The sequence below is a fragment of the Chiloscyllium plagiosum genome, unplaced genomic scaffold (assembly GCF_037043375.1).
Source record: "Chiloscyllium plagiosum isolate Xiang-an unplaced genomic scaffold, Cpla_swu_hap1 HiC_scaffold_3, whole genome shotgun sequence".
NCBI classification, from domain to species: domain Eukaryota; kingdom Metazoa; phylum Chordata; class Chondrichthyes; order Orectolobiformes; family Hemiscylliidae; genus Chiloscyllium; species Chiloscyllium plagiosum.
This window is the reverse complement of record NW_028270141.1, coordinates 147,109,709-147,127,933: the sequence shown is the minus strand read 5'-3', so window position 1 is coordinate 147,127,933 and position 18,225 is coordinate 147,109,709. Positions and strand designations below refer to the sequence as shown.

General features: G+C 44.9%; 1 protein-coding gene across 2 annotated transcripts in view; it reads left to right on the top strand.

Annotated features, from left to right (window-relative positions):
• Positions 1-18,225, top strand: part of LOC122548519 (mechanosensitive cation channel TMEM63B-like) — a 68,625-nt gene extending 50,400 nt beyond the window's left edge. For both annotated transcript variants that reach the window (XM_087984157.1, XM_087984164.1), the window contains exons 16-23: positions 3,044-3,130; positions 5,612-5,677; positions 7,573-7,735; positions 10,325-10,430; positions 11,572-11,739; positions 12,252-12,364; positions 13,450-13,512; positions 17,954-18,225. In XM_087984157.1, coding sequence (XP_087840283.1) covers positions 3,044-3,130; positions 5,612-5,677; positions 7,573-7,735; positions 10,325-10,430; positions 11,572-11,739; positions 12,252-12,364; positions 13,450-13,512; positions 17,954-18,139 — 952 coding nt within the window. In that variant the 3' untranslated portion in view covers positions 18,140-18,225. The remainder of the gene's footprint in view (positions 1-3,043; positions 3,131-5,611; positions 5,678-7,572; positions 7,736-10,324; positions 10,431-11,571; positions 11,740-12,251; positions 12,365-13,449; positions 13,513-17,953) is intronic.

Sequence of the window (18,225 nt, the reverse complement as noted above, 5' to 3'; positions counted from 1 at the left end):
GAACCTTCACTCAAAGGTCTCTCAGCAACACTCCCCAGGACCTTACTATTAAGTGTATAAGGCAAAAGTGAGGACTGCAGATGCTGGAGATTAGAGTCAAGAGTGTGGTGCTGGAAAAGCACAGCAGGTCCGACAGCATCCGAGGAGCGGGTGAATCGAGGTTTTGGGCAAAAGCCCTTCATCAGGAATGACTGATGAAGGGCTTTTGCCTGAAATGTCGATTCTCCTATATTGAGTCCTGCTCTGATTTGTCCTTACTAACTGGAGAAAATTACTAATTCTGCATGCCCGTCCACTCTTCTTGTCATATCATAAGTCTACAGTGTAGTCTGGACACTATCAGGTACAGATGTGCTCCTTATTTGATGGGTTCCTGTGACTCCAGGCTAACCAGGGAGACACAGATGTGTAACTAATCAGATTCAAAGCATTTCTCCAAAATTCCACTCTGTAAAGATGAACCGGTTACTGTCCCCAATGTCATCGCCCTTATGCTACGTCTTTGCAGTTGTCATTCAGAAAATCAGTGAGGCCAGGAAAGGAATGGATTCTCACTGGCCTGTGAGGTTTCCCACCATCAATCTCAGTCCTTTAGCTGAGAAAGGCAGCCTTCACTCACTTCGAGCTGTTAGGTTGAAGAATCAACCTCAAACCGATGGATTAATAATGCGGTAGTGTTGTATAATATAGGAGTGCTGCCTGTAATGAGCGTTTGAACAATGTTTGGAAATGCAGGTTTTTCTCTTACAGAGCTGGCGGTTTTTGTGCTACACCTTTGCACCCCCCCCCCCACCCCCCGTCCCTGGGTGAGGCTGGGAGATGTGGGGGGTGCACTCTACACCCACTTCTCTCCAGCCATCCACCTGTAAGGCTGGCACTGCTGTCGTAGAACCCTTGGCGAGACCCCAGGCACTTGTGGAAATCTCCCTTAAACAGTCCACTTGTGGCTTGGCAAAAGCGAGCATAATGTTGACCATTACAACTAGACGACTCGAGACTAGTTCAGAGTCAGCCCATTCTGGCAGCGCTGTGTGGGTGCCCCCACATCCCAAAGACAGGCAGCTCATCAGCACCCTCCAGGGCAATTAGGGATGGGCCCCAGCCAGCGATACCCACATACCTTGAAAGAGTTTTTTTTTAAAAAACCAGAAGATAGAGGGGGTGAAGTTTTTTCCTACAGATACACAAAGTCTTGATTTGACCACACTCTGAGGGCTGTTTTCAATACTAGGCACGCTGCATCTTAGGATTTATTGTTGGTTTTGGAAGGAGTGAAATGCAGATTCACCAGAATCTGAGCTGCACTCCCACCCTTTCCTACTGAGTCACAGTACATGGTAATTCAATTAATGATTTACAATCTGAAGTTAATGGATTGTAGCCAGCCACACAGTCCCCTCACAGCACTGGAAGGAAGAGGGACTTCTGAATTAGTCTTGAGTGGTCTGGTTATAAAGGGCTATACACCAAGGCCGGATTTTGAAGTTGAGATATAGATCATCCATTGAATTGCAACATGACTTATATTTGTTCTTATAATCTCAGTGCTCTTTATTGATTTTATTGATTGGGCTCCTGAGTTTGATTGGACAACCCAATTTTTCATCTGTCAATGTGATTATTGCTCTACCTGCAACCCCCTTCAGTTCATTAATAAACAAGTAGAGACTTAACATGGGGCAGTCAGGAATCATATTACAGACAAGACCTCACCAACGAAGGGAAAACAATGCTATTTGAACAGGACTTTATCCAATTAGTACTAGATTTCATAAAACTCCCCTTGACAGAGAGATATTAGGGCAGTGCGGTGGCTAAGTGGTTAGTTCTGCTGCCTCACAGCACCAGGGACCTGGGTTCGATTCCAGCCTCGGGTGATTGTCTGTGCAGAGTTTGCATGTTCTCCCTGCGTCGGCTGGGTTTCCTCTGGGTGCTCTGGTCTCCTCACGCAATCCAAAGATGTGCAAGTCAAGTGGATTGGCCATGGGAAATTGCCCATAGTGTTTAAGGATGTGTGGGTTAGCCATGGTGAAATGCAGGGTTACAGGCATGGGGGTCAGGGGAGGGTGGGTCTTAGTGGGATACTTTGGAGGGTCAGTGTGGACTCAATGGGCTGAATGGCTTGCTTCCACAGTGTAGGGATTCTATTGGTGTCTGAGGACATGAATCACAGAAGGTTAGCATGTTTAAATCAGTAATTAGGAAAGCTAATAGAAATAGTAATGTTTCCATTTATTGTTAGGGAAATAAAAATCAAAAGTAGGGAGGTTATGCCTCAGTTTTACAAGACATTGATCAGACCATATCTGGAGTACTGTGCACAGTGAAAAAGGGTGTGTATTTACTGGAAGCAGATCAGAGAGGGTTTACCAGATGAGTACCTGAAACGCAGGCTGGGGGGAGGGGACAGGTTGCGCTGTAGGGAAAGGTTGGATAGGCTGAGCTCGCACCTGCTGGAGATTGGAACAACAAGAGCTGACTTGATTGAAACACAAAAATCCTGAGGGGTCACGGCAGGGTCGATGTGGAGAAAACGTTTGCCCTTATTGTTTAGAATGAATGGTTACCATGTAAAAATCCGGGGGATCCCCCCACGTGTTCGGATTGGAGATGAGGTGAATTTCTTCTCTCTGAGGGGGAGAGGCTCTTTGGAACTCCTGGCGAAAGCAACGTATGTTTAAGTCCGAGGTCACTTTTTGCTAAGCGATTGGTTGAAGGGTTGCTGAGGGGAGGCAGGAAGGCAGATTTGAAGTTATAATCAGAACAGCCACGATCCTATTAGACAGTGAAATGGGGTCAAAGGACTGAATGGCCTGCTCCTGCTCCTAGTTTCAATGTACATATGACACCATGTGACTTCATTTCAACCTAACAAGAGCACAGGGAGCTCGCTGAACCGCCGGTTTTAAAACGTTTGGGAAAGAAACGTGCTCCAGTCTGTTTTCCGAGGCTGTGAGTATTCACCGCTCCCTGGCAAGGCAGAGGGCCTGGCCCAGGAATAAGCAGCTTTTCACTTCAGTTTCAAAATCCTTGTTTTCCACAGGTCTTCAGAAAACCGTGTCACAATGCACAAACTCTACAGCTTCCTCATTATCATGGTACTCATACTGCCTTCTCTGGGTCTCACTAGGTAAGACATTTATTCACTCTGAACCAAAGGCAACTCATTGTTAAAGCATTATCTTTTGGGGTATGTGCAGTGCTGTAAGTCTGGTGTTTGCTATCCATCCTGAGTGAATCGATACAGCTCACTGGCCACCAGAGGGCGGGAAGGAGTAGTTGTGGGACGGTAGTTGCAGGTAGAAAGTGACCAGGTAAGGACAAGCATCCTATCTGTGTTTTTGGTTTTTAGGCACACAGCTATTCATCAATGTTAAGTATGCACAGGCCAGTTCTGGATCGCTGTTCAACCACAAAAGCTTGTAGTTTAGAGAGAATACTGGTAAAGGAGAGAGTGCTTTCACTCTTAAAAGGACATATGCAATCAAATATGGTTTTACCACAGATTTATGCTCATTTTGCACTGTTAACTTTTCAAAGAAAACGAAGCTCACATTCAGAGACTCTAATCCTATGTCCCCAGTCCATCCACAAAGTAATATGGTAGTTTATTTTATGAAATGTGTTGGGGTTTTGAAGATTGGAGTAGATGTAGGCAAATGGAAGTTCGGCATTAATTGGTAAAGGAATAGGGTATAAAATGAGGGAAATGTTGCTGAAACTGTACAAGGTATTAGGGAGACCACAGCTGGAGTGCTGCATAGAGGTTTTGGTGTCCTTGCTTGAGGAGGGATGTAGTTACATTTGGAGGTAGCTCAGAGCAGGTTCACGAAAGTGATTCCAGATGTGAGGAGTTTGTCTTATGAGGAGACATTGGGGAGTTTAGGCCTGTATTGTGGAGAAAAATGAGAGAAGATCTAATTGAGAGGCTAAAGGGGATTGATAAAGTGGAGATAGAGAAGATGTTTCCTCATGTGAAACAATCTGGAACGAGTGATCATAGTTTTAGGATAAACGGTGGCAGGTTTGGAGCAGAGATGAGGAGAAATCATTTCTCTCAAATGGTCATGAATTTGTAGAATTCATTCGCCCCAGAGTGTGGTGGATACTGGGCCATTGAGTAAATTTCAGGAGGAGATACAAATTTTTTAATTTGCAACGGGTTAAAGGGTTATGGGGAGTGGGCAGGAACATGGAGATGAAGCTGCCATGATCATATTGAATGGTGGAGCAGGCTTGAGGGGCTGAATGGTCTACTCCTGCTCCTGGATCTTATGATAAAGTGCTGAGGAATATATAAACAAATTTTTAAAAATACATCGGAAGAGATTGTAAAAGCTTGGGTTTTAAAAAAAAGAGCAAACAAAGAGAATTGTGAAGAGAATTACAATGGAAAACAGGAAATGGTACAGTCATTAAATAAATGTGCATCTGTCTTCATGGTGGAAGGCATAATGAAACATTACAGAAGTAATGGGGCAATCGAGGGTCAAATGTAAATGGAGAACTTATGGATATTTAGTATTCATGAAAAAATTGGACATTTCAAAATAAATGAGACCAAAAACCAACAGATGTTTGGGATGTGGTGGCTGATATCTCAGGGGTTTGAAGAGCTGTGGCCTAGAGATGTGGCCGATGGACTGATGGTATTTGTCTAAGTCTCTCCTTGTTCCAGAATGGTCTTTGTGGATGGGAAGGTAGAAAAAAAATGATTATTTAGGAAAGGAGGAAGAGGGAACTATTGGCCAGTTAGTCTGATGTGTGGAGCAGGGAAATGCTCAAATCAATTATTAGGGTTGGGGCATTCAGACAGACACCTTGTGGTGGCACAGAGTCAGTACGGGGTCAGAAATGTTGTTTGAGGCTGCAAATAGCTAGGTAGATAAAGGGGAACCAATAGATGTAGAACATCTGAATGTTCAAAATTATTCAATTAGATGCAGCACAAACAGTTTTCATATAATTTGAACTCTTGATATTGAGGTTTATATTGAGAGTGGCACAGGGGTATTGAGGGTATCAGTCATTTATAAACTGTATCAATGGTTTAGATGAAGAGACCAAGTATAATGTATCATGAGGTCCACACTCAGTGTCACACACTGCCACATGCATAGTCTCAGGTTAAATTCACCACCAGTTACCTCTCTCAAATGACAGAGCAGTCCTATTATCTGGTAGGAATATAGTGACTTTAACATTTTAAGATTGATAGCAAATCCCTATAAAAGAACACTGTTTGTGTGAGTGTAGTTTAGATGGAATGATGGTTACTAGATTAACACTTGGAATGAGCTGACATTTCTGTGAGGATAGATTGTGCAGACCAGGATTACGTTTAATAGATTTCCAAAGAACAAACATTGAAATTCCTTAAAAGGCTGGACTTTCGCTTGTATTATTGTGTCTCTGTGAATTTTTTGGGGATATGGTTTAACCATAAATCATTTTGATTTGATAAACTTCCAGAAAGTTTGTTAAATCTCATATTTATAGTCTATAACAAATTGAAGTCCTCTTGTTCTGAAGCCTTTAGAACCTCCTGTATCATGGCTCATCAAAACAGTGTCTGAATGGTTTGACTCTCTGTGCCCCCTCTGTGTTACAGTCTCGATGTCTTCTTTCGATGGCTATTTGACAAGAGTTTCCTGGAGCGAGCCAGAATTAGATTTGAGTAAGTATCCTGTCTGTCTTCGATGTGTAGGAATATGTTATCACTTTGAAAGGGATGAATTTATGGCAGAGATGTATCTGTAAGTGATGCATCAGCATATGCCAGCAATGAATATTTGTGTATTACACGTTTACGAAAAGCGTTTATGGGTGTAAATCTATAAGGGATAGAGTTGTATCTTATAAATATATGGGATAGGTGACACACAGGCTGATGGGTGTCTGTTTATGGACACTCTGTCTATAGGATGGATGGATAATAAATATATGAAGATTTGGGCGTTGGGTTGGGTTTAAGTGGGTTTGTGAGTTTGAAGAATAGGTGAACGGGGCAGGAAGGTGTACTCGCAGGGCTTTATGGATGGATATGTAAGGGATCGCTGTGATGTGATGTTAATAAATGAAGGGGCTGGATAAGTCATAGTGTGCAGGGACATTGGGGGGCGATGGGGGGGTGGGGGATGGCTGGAGGTTGGCACTAGATTAGATCACTGCTTAAGTGATGCCCAGTTTGGGCTCCACCTCATTCCAGCTTTGGTTCAAACTTGGACAAAGGAGCTGAATTCCAGAGGTGAGGTGAGAGTGACAGCCCTTGGCATCAAGATGGTGGCTACTTTGCTAACATTGAGGGAAAGATTGTTATTCTTTACACGATGTCACGAAACAAGCTCTTTCCTGTACTCTGTCTCATCGTTGCTTGACACCACCACTACGGTGGTGTTAGCAGCAGATTTATAAATGGAGTTAGAGCTAAATTTAGCTACACAGTTGTGAGTGTATAAGGAGTATGGGGAAAGTGAGGACTGCAGATGCTGGAAACCAGAGTTTAGATCAGAGTGGTGCTGGAAAAGCACAGCAGGTCAGGCAGCATCCGAGGAGCAGGAAAATCGATGTTTCGGGCAAAAGCCCTTCATCAGGAGTATAGTTATGGGCTGAGTACCAGCTGTGTGGTGTGGAGGATCACTATTTATTGTTATTGCTGAGCAGGTGCTGCTTGATAGCACTGTTAATGACACACCTTCCATCACTTTACTGATGATCAAGAGTAGACTGATGGGATGGTAATTGATTGGGTTAGATGTGTCCTGCTTTTCATGTAAAGGACATACCTGGGCAATTTTCCTCATTGTCAGGTAGATGCCAGTGTTGTAACTGGACTGGAACAGCTTGGCTCGGGGAGCGGCAAGTTCTGGAACATAAGTCTTCAGTACTATTGCCGGAATGTTTATCAGGGTCCATAACCTTTGCAGCATCCAGTGTCTCCAACCACTTCTTGATATCATGTGTGGAGTGAATCGAATTGGCTGGAGCCTGGTATCTGTGATGCTTTGAAGCACTAGAGGAGGCTGAGATGGATCATCCACTCAGCAATTCTGGCTGAAGATTGCTACAAATGCATCAGCCTTATCTTTTGCTCTGATGTGCTGGGATCTCCCATCATTGAGGATGGGGATATTTGTGGAGCCTCCTCCTCCAATGAGATGTTTAATTGTCCACCACCAGTCACAGCTGGATGTGGCAGGACTGCAGAATGTAGATCTGATCATTACTTGCAGGATCCTTTAGCTCTATCTATCACTTGCTGTTTATGCTGTTTGGTGGCTTCACCAGGTTGACAGCTCGTCTTCAGGTATGTCTGGTGCTGCTCCTGGCATGCTCTCCCACACTCTCCAATGAGCCAGGGTTGATCCCCTGGCTTGATGGTCATGGCTGAGTGGGGGATATGCCAGGCCATGAGGCTGCAGGTTGTGCTGGAGTACAGTTCTCCTGCTGTTGATGGCCCACAGCACCTCACAGATGCCCAGTCTTGAACTGATTGACCTATTTAAAGTCTGTCTCATTGACTGTTTGACTGTAGCTCCCTGCTAGATGCTGCCATTTTGTTTTTGTGTGCAGGTGTGTGTTCCTTCCTGACCAAGGTGCCTTCTTTGTGAACTACGTTATCGCATCAGCCTTTGTGGGGAACTCCATGGCTCTATTACGCCTCCCCAGCCTGCTGCTGTATTCCCTGCGGATGCTGGTGGCCAGATCTGCAGCAGAGAGGAAAGTAGTCAAGCAGGTGGGTCCTGGTCCTCTCTGCGGATCCGCCAGGGTCCTAGCTTCACTCCAGCAGGTTTTATGTGGAGCAAAAGGAAACCATTCAGGCTCCTGTCCCTGAGCCTTGAACCCTGCTCCACTTCTATTCCACCAAACAGGATGGGTCCTGGGCATCTAATTCTTTGGACTCTTCAGCCTCTGTACCTGGCTTGAGACAACTTCTAACATTGTCAAAGCTTTCAGAATTTGTCATTTGCTTTCTCTGGCATTCCCTCTCATTTGGCCTCACTCCTTTCAAATGCTGTTTCCCAAACACATGTCCTCATTTGTTCAAACCTACAGCTAAACCCATGGCTGCACAGTGCAACGTCACTCAGTCTGAAAACCATCAGTTGCTATTGCAGTGTCATCATCGCCAAAATCTCAAAGCTCCATGCCGTGATTGAACATTTGTGGGCAACATTGTGGGCAAAAAATTTTATTTCCAGTCCTGGAGAATATATCCTTTTGTATAATGAATTACTTTGATGTGCATTGACTTATGCAGGTGAGTGCAGCAACCAGTTACTGCAGAGCAAGCTTCAAGACAGACAGCGATGAGATAAATGATTTAATCTAGTTTTGGTTGCCTTGGTGGAAGTTGTATTGGGCATTGCTCCCAGTATTGCCATGCTCCCTGCATTGAGTCTTATTCAGAGGTGCTGTGTTTTTGCAGCATCCCTCATCCTGTACCCATCAATCTTGCTGAGTGGGCACCCACATGGGCTCCAGCTATGCCTACCTCTTCATTGGATATGTGGAACAGTCCATCTTCTGCAGCTACACTGGCACCAACCCCCCACCTTTTCCTCCGCTACATCAATGATTGTATTGGCGCTACCTCGTGCTCCCACGAGGAGGTTGAACAGTTCATCCACTTTACTAACACCTTCCACCCAGACCTCAAATTTACCTGGACTGTCTCAGACTCCTCCCTCCCCTTCCTAGACCTCTCCATTTTTATGTCGGGCAACCGACTCAACACAGACATTTACTACAAACTGACCGACTCCCACAGCTACCTAGATTACACCTCCTCCCACCCTGCCCCCTGTAAAAACGCCATCCCATATTCCCAATTCCTTCGCCTCCACCGCATCTGCTCCCAGGAGGACCAATTCCAATACCGAACAACCCAGATGGCCTCCTTCTTCAAAGACCGCAATTTTCCCCCAGACGTGGTCGACGATGTTCTCCACCTCATCTCCTCCACTTCCCCCTCCTCTGCCCTTGAGTCCCGCCCCTCCAATCGCCACCAGGACTGAACCCCACTGGTCCTCACCTTCCACCCCACCAACCTCCGGATACATCTTATCATACTCCGTCATTTCTGCCACCTCCAAACAGACCCCACCACCAAGGATATATTCCCCTCCCCACCCCTATCAGCGTTCCAGAGAGACCACTGCCTCCGCGACTCCCTCGTCAGGTCCACACCCCCCACCAACCCAACCTCCACTCCCGGCACCTTCCCCTGCAACTGCAAGAAATGCAAAACTTGCGCCCACACCTCCCTCCAAGGCCCCAATGGATTCTTCCATATCAGTCGCAAATTCACCTACACCTCCACACACATTTACTGCACACAATGTGGTCTCCTCTACATTGGGGAGACAGGCCGCCTACTTGCGGAACGTTTCAGGGAACATCTCTGGGACACCCGGACCAACCAACCCAACCGGCCCGTGGCTGAACACTTTAACTCCCCCTCCCACTCCGCCAAGGACATGCACGTCCTTGGCCTCCTCCATCACCAGACCCGGACCACACAACGCCTGGAGGAAGAGTGCCTCATCTTCCACCTAGGAACCCTCCAATCACACAGGATGAATGTAGATTTCTCCAGCTTCCTCATTTCCCCTCCCCCCACCTTATCTCAGTCCCAACCTTCGGACTCAGCACCGCCCTCTTGACCTGCAATCTTCTTCCCAACCTCTCCGCTCCCACCCCCTCTCTGGCCTATCACCCTCACCTCCTTCCACCTATTGTATTCCCAGCACCCCTCCCCCAAATACCCTCTCTCTCTCCCCCCCCCACCTTTTATCTCAGCCCGCTTGGCACACCAGCCTCATTCCTGAAGAAGGGCTTATGCCCAAAACGTTGATTCGCCTGCTCCTCGGATGCTACCTGGCCTGCTGTGTTTTTCCAGCATCACATTTTTCAAATCTTGCTGAGTGTGCTTCAGTTTGTATTCCTGCCAACAAAACCAAGCCTTCACTGGAACAAACGGATGTGAATGTGGACCTTTTTTGTTTACTCCTTTTATTTGGCCCCTCGCTGACCCCCAGATATGCATTCTCTGCCAGTTACTCTGGATCCTCGATTGAAGTTGCCAACGTATGCTGAACTAGTTGTAGGGCTGAGTGTGGTGAAATCCATGCCGCAGTGCACTGAGATTTCCAAAGAAGTTTTACATGTGGTGTCTGTGCTGTGTTCTACTTCAAAAGGAAGTGGTGGTGTAGACCAGTTGGGCTGAATGGCCTGTTGCTCTGCTCTTACCTTCAACCTAACCAACTGCTTTAGACAGTGGCTCTTTACAAACATTATTGATGTACATTTCATTGTCTTCCAGAATCAAGCATATGAGTTTGAGTTTGGAGTGAATTACGCTTGGATGCTGTGTGTCTTCACGGTGGTGGTAGCTTACAGCATCACCTGTCCCACGATCGTTCCCTTTGGTAAGGACTTGCTGCCTTGGTGAATCCGTTTCACAGAACAGTCGGCTACCGCGGTTGGCTTTTGACCGAAGGAAAGCAACAAGAAAACGTGCATTTCTCTGTCTTTTACAATCTCTGAAAGCCTGTCACAGCAACTGAAGTAATTTTTGAAGTGCAGGCCCCCCACTGTAATACAGGGAGACACAGCAATCAATTTACAAGACCGCCTGCTCCCAGTCACAGAGATAGTATGACTGGGTATTCGATTCCATTAAAGTTGGGAGGGAGATAAAATGTCATTCAGGACCGTGGACAAAACTCTCCTGTTCCTCTCTGAAATAGTGCCACAAGACCTTTTACGGTCACCTGTAGACAGGCAGGAATTCTGTGTAACATTTCTTTTGAAGGACAGCAGCTCTGCTAGTGCAGCACTCCCTTGGTACTGCAGTGTAGTGTTGCCACAGATTATGTGGTCACACCTGTGGCGTGGGGTGCTTAAACCCACAACCTTTCATCGCCGAGGCAGAAAGTTTCCTGTTTTTGTAAAAAACTGAGGACGGGTCAGTGGACCTGAAAAGTTAACTCTGATTTCTCTCCACAGATGCTGCCTGATCTGCTGAGCTTTAACAGTGATTTCTGTTCTCGGTTTCTGATTTATAGCATCCATAGTTCTTCTGGTTTTTATTTGGAAAGTTCCCGGTGCGGCCAGGTTTCGCACTCAGTCACTCACCTCGACTGCCTTTCACGAAAGTTCATCATCTTATGGAAGTCAGGCTTCTGCCTAAAAACTACACAGTTAATGCAAAACGCATTGTGGTGCTCACCTGTACAAACTAGAAAGATCCCAGATCAAACCTTAATCTTAGCTGGACAGCTATAGTTAACCTTCACTGACTCAGAACAGGGTAGGTAGCATTCAGACAGCCCACTAGACGAATGCAGGTGGTTAGGAGGCTGCTGGTTGCTGTTCTCAGCATATTGTTGAATGGGTGGAGAGCTGGGATGCTGACTCGCACAGCCCAAGCTGGAAGGAGCAAGGAGCCAGAGCAACACATTACGTTCCCAAATGAGTTCCAACCTGTGGCTCAGCAGGCTGTGGCTGAAGTCTGTCCCACTCAGCATCTTGTGCCTTTTGTCATTGGTTTTTCCTTTTGAACCACAGGTTTGATCTACATCCTACTGAAGCACTTTGTGGACAGGTACAACTTGTACTATGCCTACCTACCTGCCAAACTCAACCGGAGGATCCATGCTGCTGCTGTCAATCAAACTCTGGCAGCCCCCATCATCTGCTTGTTCTGGCTGCTGTTCTTCTCTGTACTGCGAGGAGGTAAGTCCGTTTGCTTCCATTAACCATTCATCTGGTAATCTCATCCCACTCCTCGATGATGGTGGAAATGCTTTGAGGAGTCAGGAAATGAGTTGCTTGCTGCAGTATTCCTAGCCTCTGTCCTGCTTTAGTTTTCACTATTTATATGGCTAGTCCAATTCAGTTTCTGGTCAATGGTGAACCACAGGATGTTAATAGCGATGGTGACGCCATTGAACATCAAAGGATGACCATTAGATGGCCTCTGCCTGGTTCTTGTACAGCGTGGACGTAACTTGCACTGGATATTGTCCAGGTCTTATTACATTTGGAAATGCATTGTTTCAGTATCTGAGGAATTGCAAATGGTGCTGAACATTGAACAATCATCAGTGAATATCCCCACTTCTGACCTTACGTTGATGAAGCAGAAGATGGTTAGCTGAACGTAAACGGAACTCTCTTCACTCTACTTTCTCATTAGTTATGATCCTCCCCAGTTATTGTGCATCTCCTGTCTCCCTGTTGTGTAGGATTATCTGCAGCAACATCGATCTTCACCCTGACTGTGGTGCTGACCACCATTGCTGTCTGCATTATTTCCAGTTGCTTTGGCTACTTCAAGTACTTCACTGTCAACATGATGGTGAGTTTGCACCTTACACTGATTCACAATATATTGTTCGGGCAGCATAGGAGAGGGAGGGATTTGAAGGGCTGCCGGGACATTCCCACAATGTTGGACTGTGTATCAGATTCTGGCAATAGCTAGACTGGACTCTGATGAAAGTTGCTCCTGTCAGTGGCTCAGGCTAGGGTCAGGAGGTGGACTGATTTCCTGGAAATCCCTGTCTGGTTGCCAGGGTCACAAGCGACGGTAAAATTCAAATCTCCAGAGAGTGTGATTATCCTTGCTGGAATGAACAGAGGGTGAATACCAGAATTGACCAAATGCATTTAAACAGGGGAGGGTGAGGAAATGAGACCGGTCACTGGTCTGTGCTCCTGCTTTGTGTAATGCAGACTGCAAAACCCTAACAGCATGAGGGGAGTGGAGAGGGATTTATAGCATGCCTTAAGAGTATTCATTAGCCTGGGTTTTTTTTTTTATTACTAGACCACTGTGCCATTGGTCTAGTAATAAAAAAAAACCCAGGCTAATGTTGTGGCAATGTGGGTTCAAATCTCACCATGGCAGATAGTGATATTTGAATTTGACAACCAAAATAATCTCAAAGTAAACACTGTCTATTTAACCACAATTGTTGTAAAAACCTATCTAGTTTACTAAAGCCCTTTAGGGGAGGAAATCTGCTGACCTTACCTGGTCTGGCCTACATATGACCCAACTGCAACAATGAGGTTGACTCCCAACTGCCCTCTCAAGTGGTCACTCAGTTCAAGGGCAATTAGGATTGGGCATTTGCTGCCCATCTCTAGGAATAAGATGCCAGGATGGAGGTATCATAATGAGTCCAATCAGTCTCTCTGCAGGATCCTTACAGCCATAAGAGGCAAGTGTGGTGTACTTTAGGATAGGAAGATGGAAGAGGGACAATAAGCTGTGGACAGAGTAGGCACTTGCTAATTTGAGTGTTGGCTTGGCTCAGGCAGCAAGTAGTCACACTTGTTTAACAAGACCATAACTGCAAGTAGAACGCGGCACTGATGGGAGAGCTGTTGCTGGAGAAGTATGACTGATTGGAGTGTGACCATGTTTTGCTACCCCAGGGTAAGAAATTGGCAACTGAGAAAACAGAAGCAGAAACTGCAGCCCCTGCCTGGCGATCGGAGGTAAGTAACACAATGGTGGGTTTTAACAGACAAACAGGAATAGCTATATCTTCCAACAGTCAAAGGACTATTTATGTAAGTCATGAAACAGGCATTGTCTACACAGGATATTTAGGCATAGCCATGGTTATGAAAGGTTTAGGGGGATTATGGGGCAAATGCAGGAAATTCATAGAATCTATACAGTGGGAAAGCAGGCCATTCAGCTCATCAAGTCCACACTGGCCCTCCAAAGATTTATAGGCGAGCTTCCCCACTGGAGTCCTGTGCTTACAAAATATACATTCTATTGACCTCAGTACAGTGCACAACTTCAAAATTTGTGGATGATTTAAAACTTGCAAACTGTAATAGGAGGATGTTAGAGAACTTCACAAGGAAGTAGGCTATTGGAATGTATGGACAATATTTAATGTAGAGAAGAATGAAGTGACCCCTTTTGAAGGAATATGCAGAGACAAGATAAAGTAAAAACCACAACTCGATGTGATGCAGGAGTCCTGGGAACTCGAGCTATATGAATAAAGTTCAAAATCACACACACCTGGTTATAAATCTGCTGGTCTATGTAGAAGCATTAGCTTTTGGAGTGCTGCTTCTTCATCAGGTGGGTGTGAAGTATAAGGTCAGAAGACAGAGAATTTATAGCAAATGTTTATAGTATGATGCAACTGAAATTATATATCGAAAAAACCCATATTATTTGTTAAGTCTGATCTTTTAGAATTATCATGTTTCGTATGTAAATCCCAGAACTTTTTTTTTAAAAAATTACATTCTCAAGTGAACTTTAACAACAGGTGCCATGTCGTCTCAGATAATGCACTGAAGGTGCCCTGTGTGAGGCTCTCTGTACCACAATGTTCAGACTGATTCTATTTCTAGAAAAGGGATTCACAGAATCTTACATGGATTCATGCTATTTTTGAGCAAGATAAAATATTCTACAAATTCACTTCACAAACTTGTGTGTGGGGGTGTAAGTGTGAAGGGGTATAGGTCTGCGAGAGGGGGTGTGTGTGTGTGTGTGTGTGTGTGTGTGTGGGCGTGTAGGTGTGAGCATGGAAGAGAGCTTATGTATGAGAGAGGGTCTGCATGCGTGTATGGATCTGTAGGGGGTGTGAGTGCGAAAGAATATTTGAAATCATTGAAGGTGTCAGGACAGTTTGAGAGAGCTGTTTCATGTAAACAGTCCTGGTGATGGGGAACTTAATTCACAGTGTAGCGCAGGAACAGACCCTACAAACAAATTGTCTATGCTGACAGTTTCCCAAACTAAACCATTCCCATTTGCCTGAGTTATCTCATATCCCTCTAAACATTTCCTATACCTGTCCAAATGTCATTTAAACGTAACTGTACCAGCATCTACCATTTCCTCTAGCAGTTCATTCCACATATGAACCACTCTCTGTATGAATAGATTGCCCTCAGATCCCTTTTAAAGGTTTCTCCTGTCACCTTAAAAATATGTCCCCCGTAGTTTTTGAACCTCTTCCGCCCCCTCCCCTCCGGAAGAGAACTTTGCTATTCAGCTTGTCTACACCCTTCATGATTTTATAAACCTCTGAGGTCACCCCTCAACCTTCTGCACTCCAGGGAAAAGTCCCAGTGTATTTTTATATATCAAACCATCCGTTCCTGGCAACATCGTGGTAAATCTTTTCTGAACACTCTCCAATTTAATAACTTTCCTATAGCAGGGTGAGCAGAATTGCACAGTGATCCAGAAGAGGCCTCACCAATATCCTGTACAACCTCAACACGACATGATGTCACTTGCCCTAAAAGAAGATGAAGTTTTGCACCCTCTCTAATAGGTACATCTACATATTAAGAAAATTTTCTTGAACACATTTTACAAATTCCTCCCCATCGCATCCCTTAACACTATGGCAATCCCAGTCTTTGTTTGGAAAGTTAAAATCCCCTACTATTACAGCCTTATCACTCTTGCACATAACGGAGACCACCCTAAAAAATGAGCCCCATAGTATCCTGCTGACTGAGTGAGGGGCCAATAGTACAATCCCATCAAGGTGATCATCCTTTCATTTCTGGGTTCTACCCTTACAGCTTCACAGGACAGTCTCCCAGGAATATCCCAGGTACAGAAGTAAGGTTTTCCCTGATCAAAAAATGCCACTGCTTCTCCTCTCTTGCCTCCCTTTCTATCCTTTCAATAGCATCTAAAAATATTAAGCTGCCAGTCCTGTCCCTCCCTCAGTCATGTTTCTGTAATAGCTGTGACGTCCCAGTCTCAAGTTCCTAGAGTTCATCCACCTTATCTGTCAGGCCTCTTCCATTGATCTAAATACATGCATAAGTTGGAGAAGTTGGGACTGCTCTCCTTGATTAAAGTGAAGAGGCAATTTGATCGAAGGGTTCAAAATCACGACTCTACACAATAGTATGGGAGAAACATTTTCCCCCGTTGGTAGAAGGATCGAGAACCACAGGGCACAGATTTAAGATCATTGGTAAAAACAGCACTGGTGACAGGAGGATAAGCGTTTCCACACGATGCATGGTTAGGACGTAGACTGTCGTAGGGTTAGCTGAGATGTTGGTGGAGGCAGGTTCAATTAAGGCATTCAGTGGAAACTTGTCTGAATGCAGAGAGAAGGCAAGGCAGTGACTCTGGGTGAATTGCTCCTTCACAAACACAACAGACATGACATTAAAAAAATGCAGTTGCTAGAACTCAAAATTAAATGGAGAGAACTCCACTTTCATGCTGTAGCTGTACAAACCTAATGCGGCCACATGGAGTATTGTGTACACCAGAAGGGATGTGGAAGCTTTGGAAAGGGTTCAGAGGAGATTTACTAGGATGTTGTCTGGTATAGATGGAAGGCCTTACGAGGAAAGGCTGAGGGACTGGAGGCTACTTTCATTAGAGAGAAGGTCGAGAGGTGATTTATTTGAAACAAGATAATCAGAGGGTGAGAGATTGGACAGTGAGAGCCTTTTTCCTCAGATGGTGATGGCTCGCACGAGGGGACATAGCTTTAAATTTAGGGGTGATAGATATAGGACGCGTCAGAGGTGGTTTCTTTACTCAGTAATAGGGGCAACAGTAGTAGACTCACCAACTACTGGATCAGAATGGAATAGATTTAGATTTGATTGGCCCAAATAGCGTAGGTTAGATGGGCTTCAGATTGGTTTCACAGGTTGGCGGGCCTGTACTGCACTGTAATGTTCTATTTTCTGGAATGGACAAGTCAGTGTTCCAATGTGGACCATTTAATTGCACTGATGAAGGGTTCACTCCTGCAAATATAACTTAGCACATGGTGGATCTCTCACATCTGAGTGTTCAGGCATTTTCATGTTCTGTCCTCCACTTGCTCTTTAAAATGAGTTTTGCTGGAAAGTGCAGACTTTCCTGCAATTGCCTTGAGATTTCCCCATATTTCATTGGCCTGCCAACACAAATGCCTCTACTTGTTAGGCTCAGACACATTATTACGTGGAGATCTCCTAGTAATTGAAACCCTCATTCTCCTTTGCTGGAAAGCACAGTTAATGTAGGAAAGGATATCAGCTATAACTCTTGTCCTTTCAGTACAAACTATCCTGCAGGTGGTGATGATTAACGGAGCAACCAGAAATTGGAAATAGCTTTATAAAGCTGTCCAGTGGAAGCACAGGTGTCTTTAGCAGAGGAATAAGCTGAAAACACATCAGCCTTCAATAAAACGGTAGTGATAACATTCATCTTTTTTCCTTCTGTTCACTGGAGAAGTCAGCTCAGAAAGTTAAAGGCTCACTTACAGCTGTGCTGATCTCAGTTGGAACGGTACCAGTAAAGCTCAGACTGTCCAGAACTCAGATAGGGATAGTAACAGAAAATACTCAATGTAGTAACTCATGCTGGTAAGCTTTGCCTCTGGAACTGCCCATCAAGGATAGAATTGGATTAGTTTGTAGAGTGTCTCAGGAACACTTAACTCACAATCATTTGCAGTCTGGGATACCAAATGGAGAATGGCCAGTCAGTACAGGATACTGGTTAGGCCACTTTTGGAATATTGTTGTGTTTCACAACATCCTATTGGAAGGATGTTGTGAAACTTCAAAGGGTTCAGAAAAGATTTACTAGGATATTGCCAGGGTTGGAGGATTTGAGCTGTAGGGAGAGGCTGAGTAGTGGTGGGGGAGTCCAGAACTAGAGGGTGATTTTCCCACAGAGGGTGATGTGTTTATGGAATAAGCTGGTATAATTACATCATTTAAAAGGCATCTGGATGGGTTTATGAATAGGAAGGGTTGGGGGGGGGGGGGGGGAAATGCTGGCAATTAGGACTAGTTTAGGTTAGGATCTCTGATTGGCATGGATGAGTTGGACCAATGGGTCTGTTTCTCTGCTGTATATCTCTATGACTGTGACTTCCAACAATCTTCTGATCTTTGACATCAATTTGAATCATTACAGGCTTATCTCCCAAGAGTCCTACATGAACCCAGGTCTGAAAACAGCCAGCTGGAGTACCACGACCAGCCATCCTATGGTGCCTTGGAAGATAGCAATCAGCTAAAAGAGGACAGATCTCCTCTTCCAGACAACGGTCAAGATAATGATCAAGTATATTTAGTGGATACAGGAGCTACTGAGATCTAGAAATCTAGATGATTTTGAACTAGTCACCATGTGGTACTGTTACAGTTCTATGGGAGCACAAGAGGAATGAATATTGTTTAACAGCT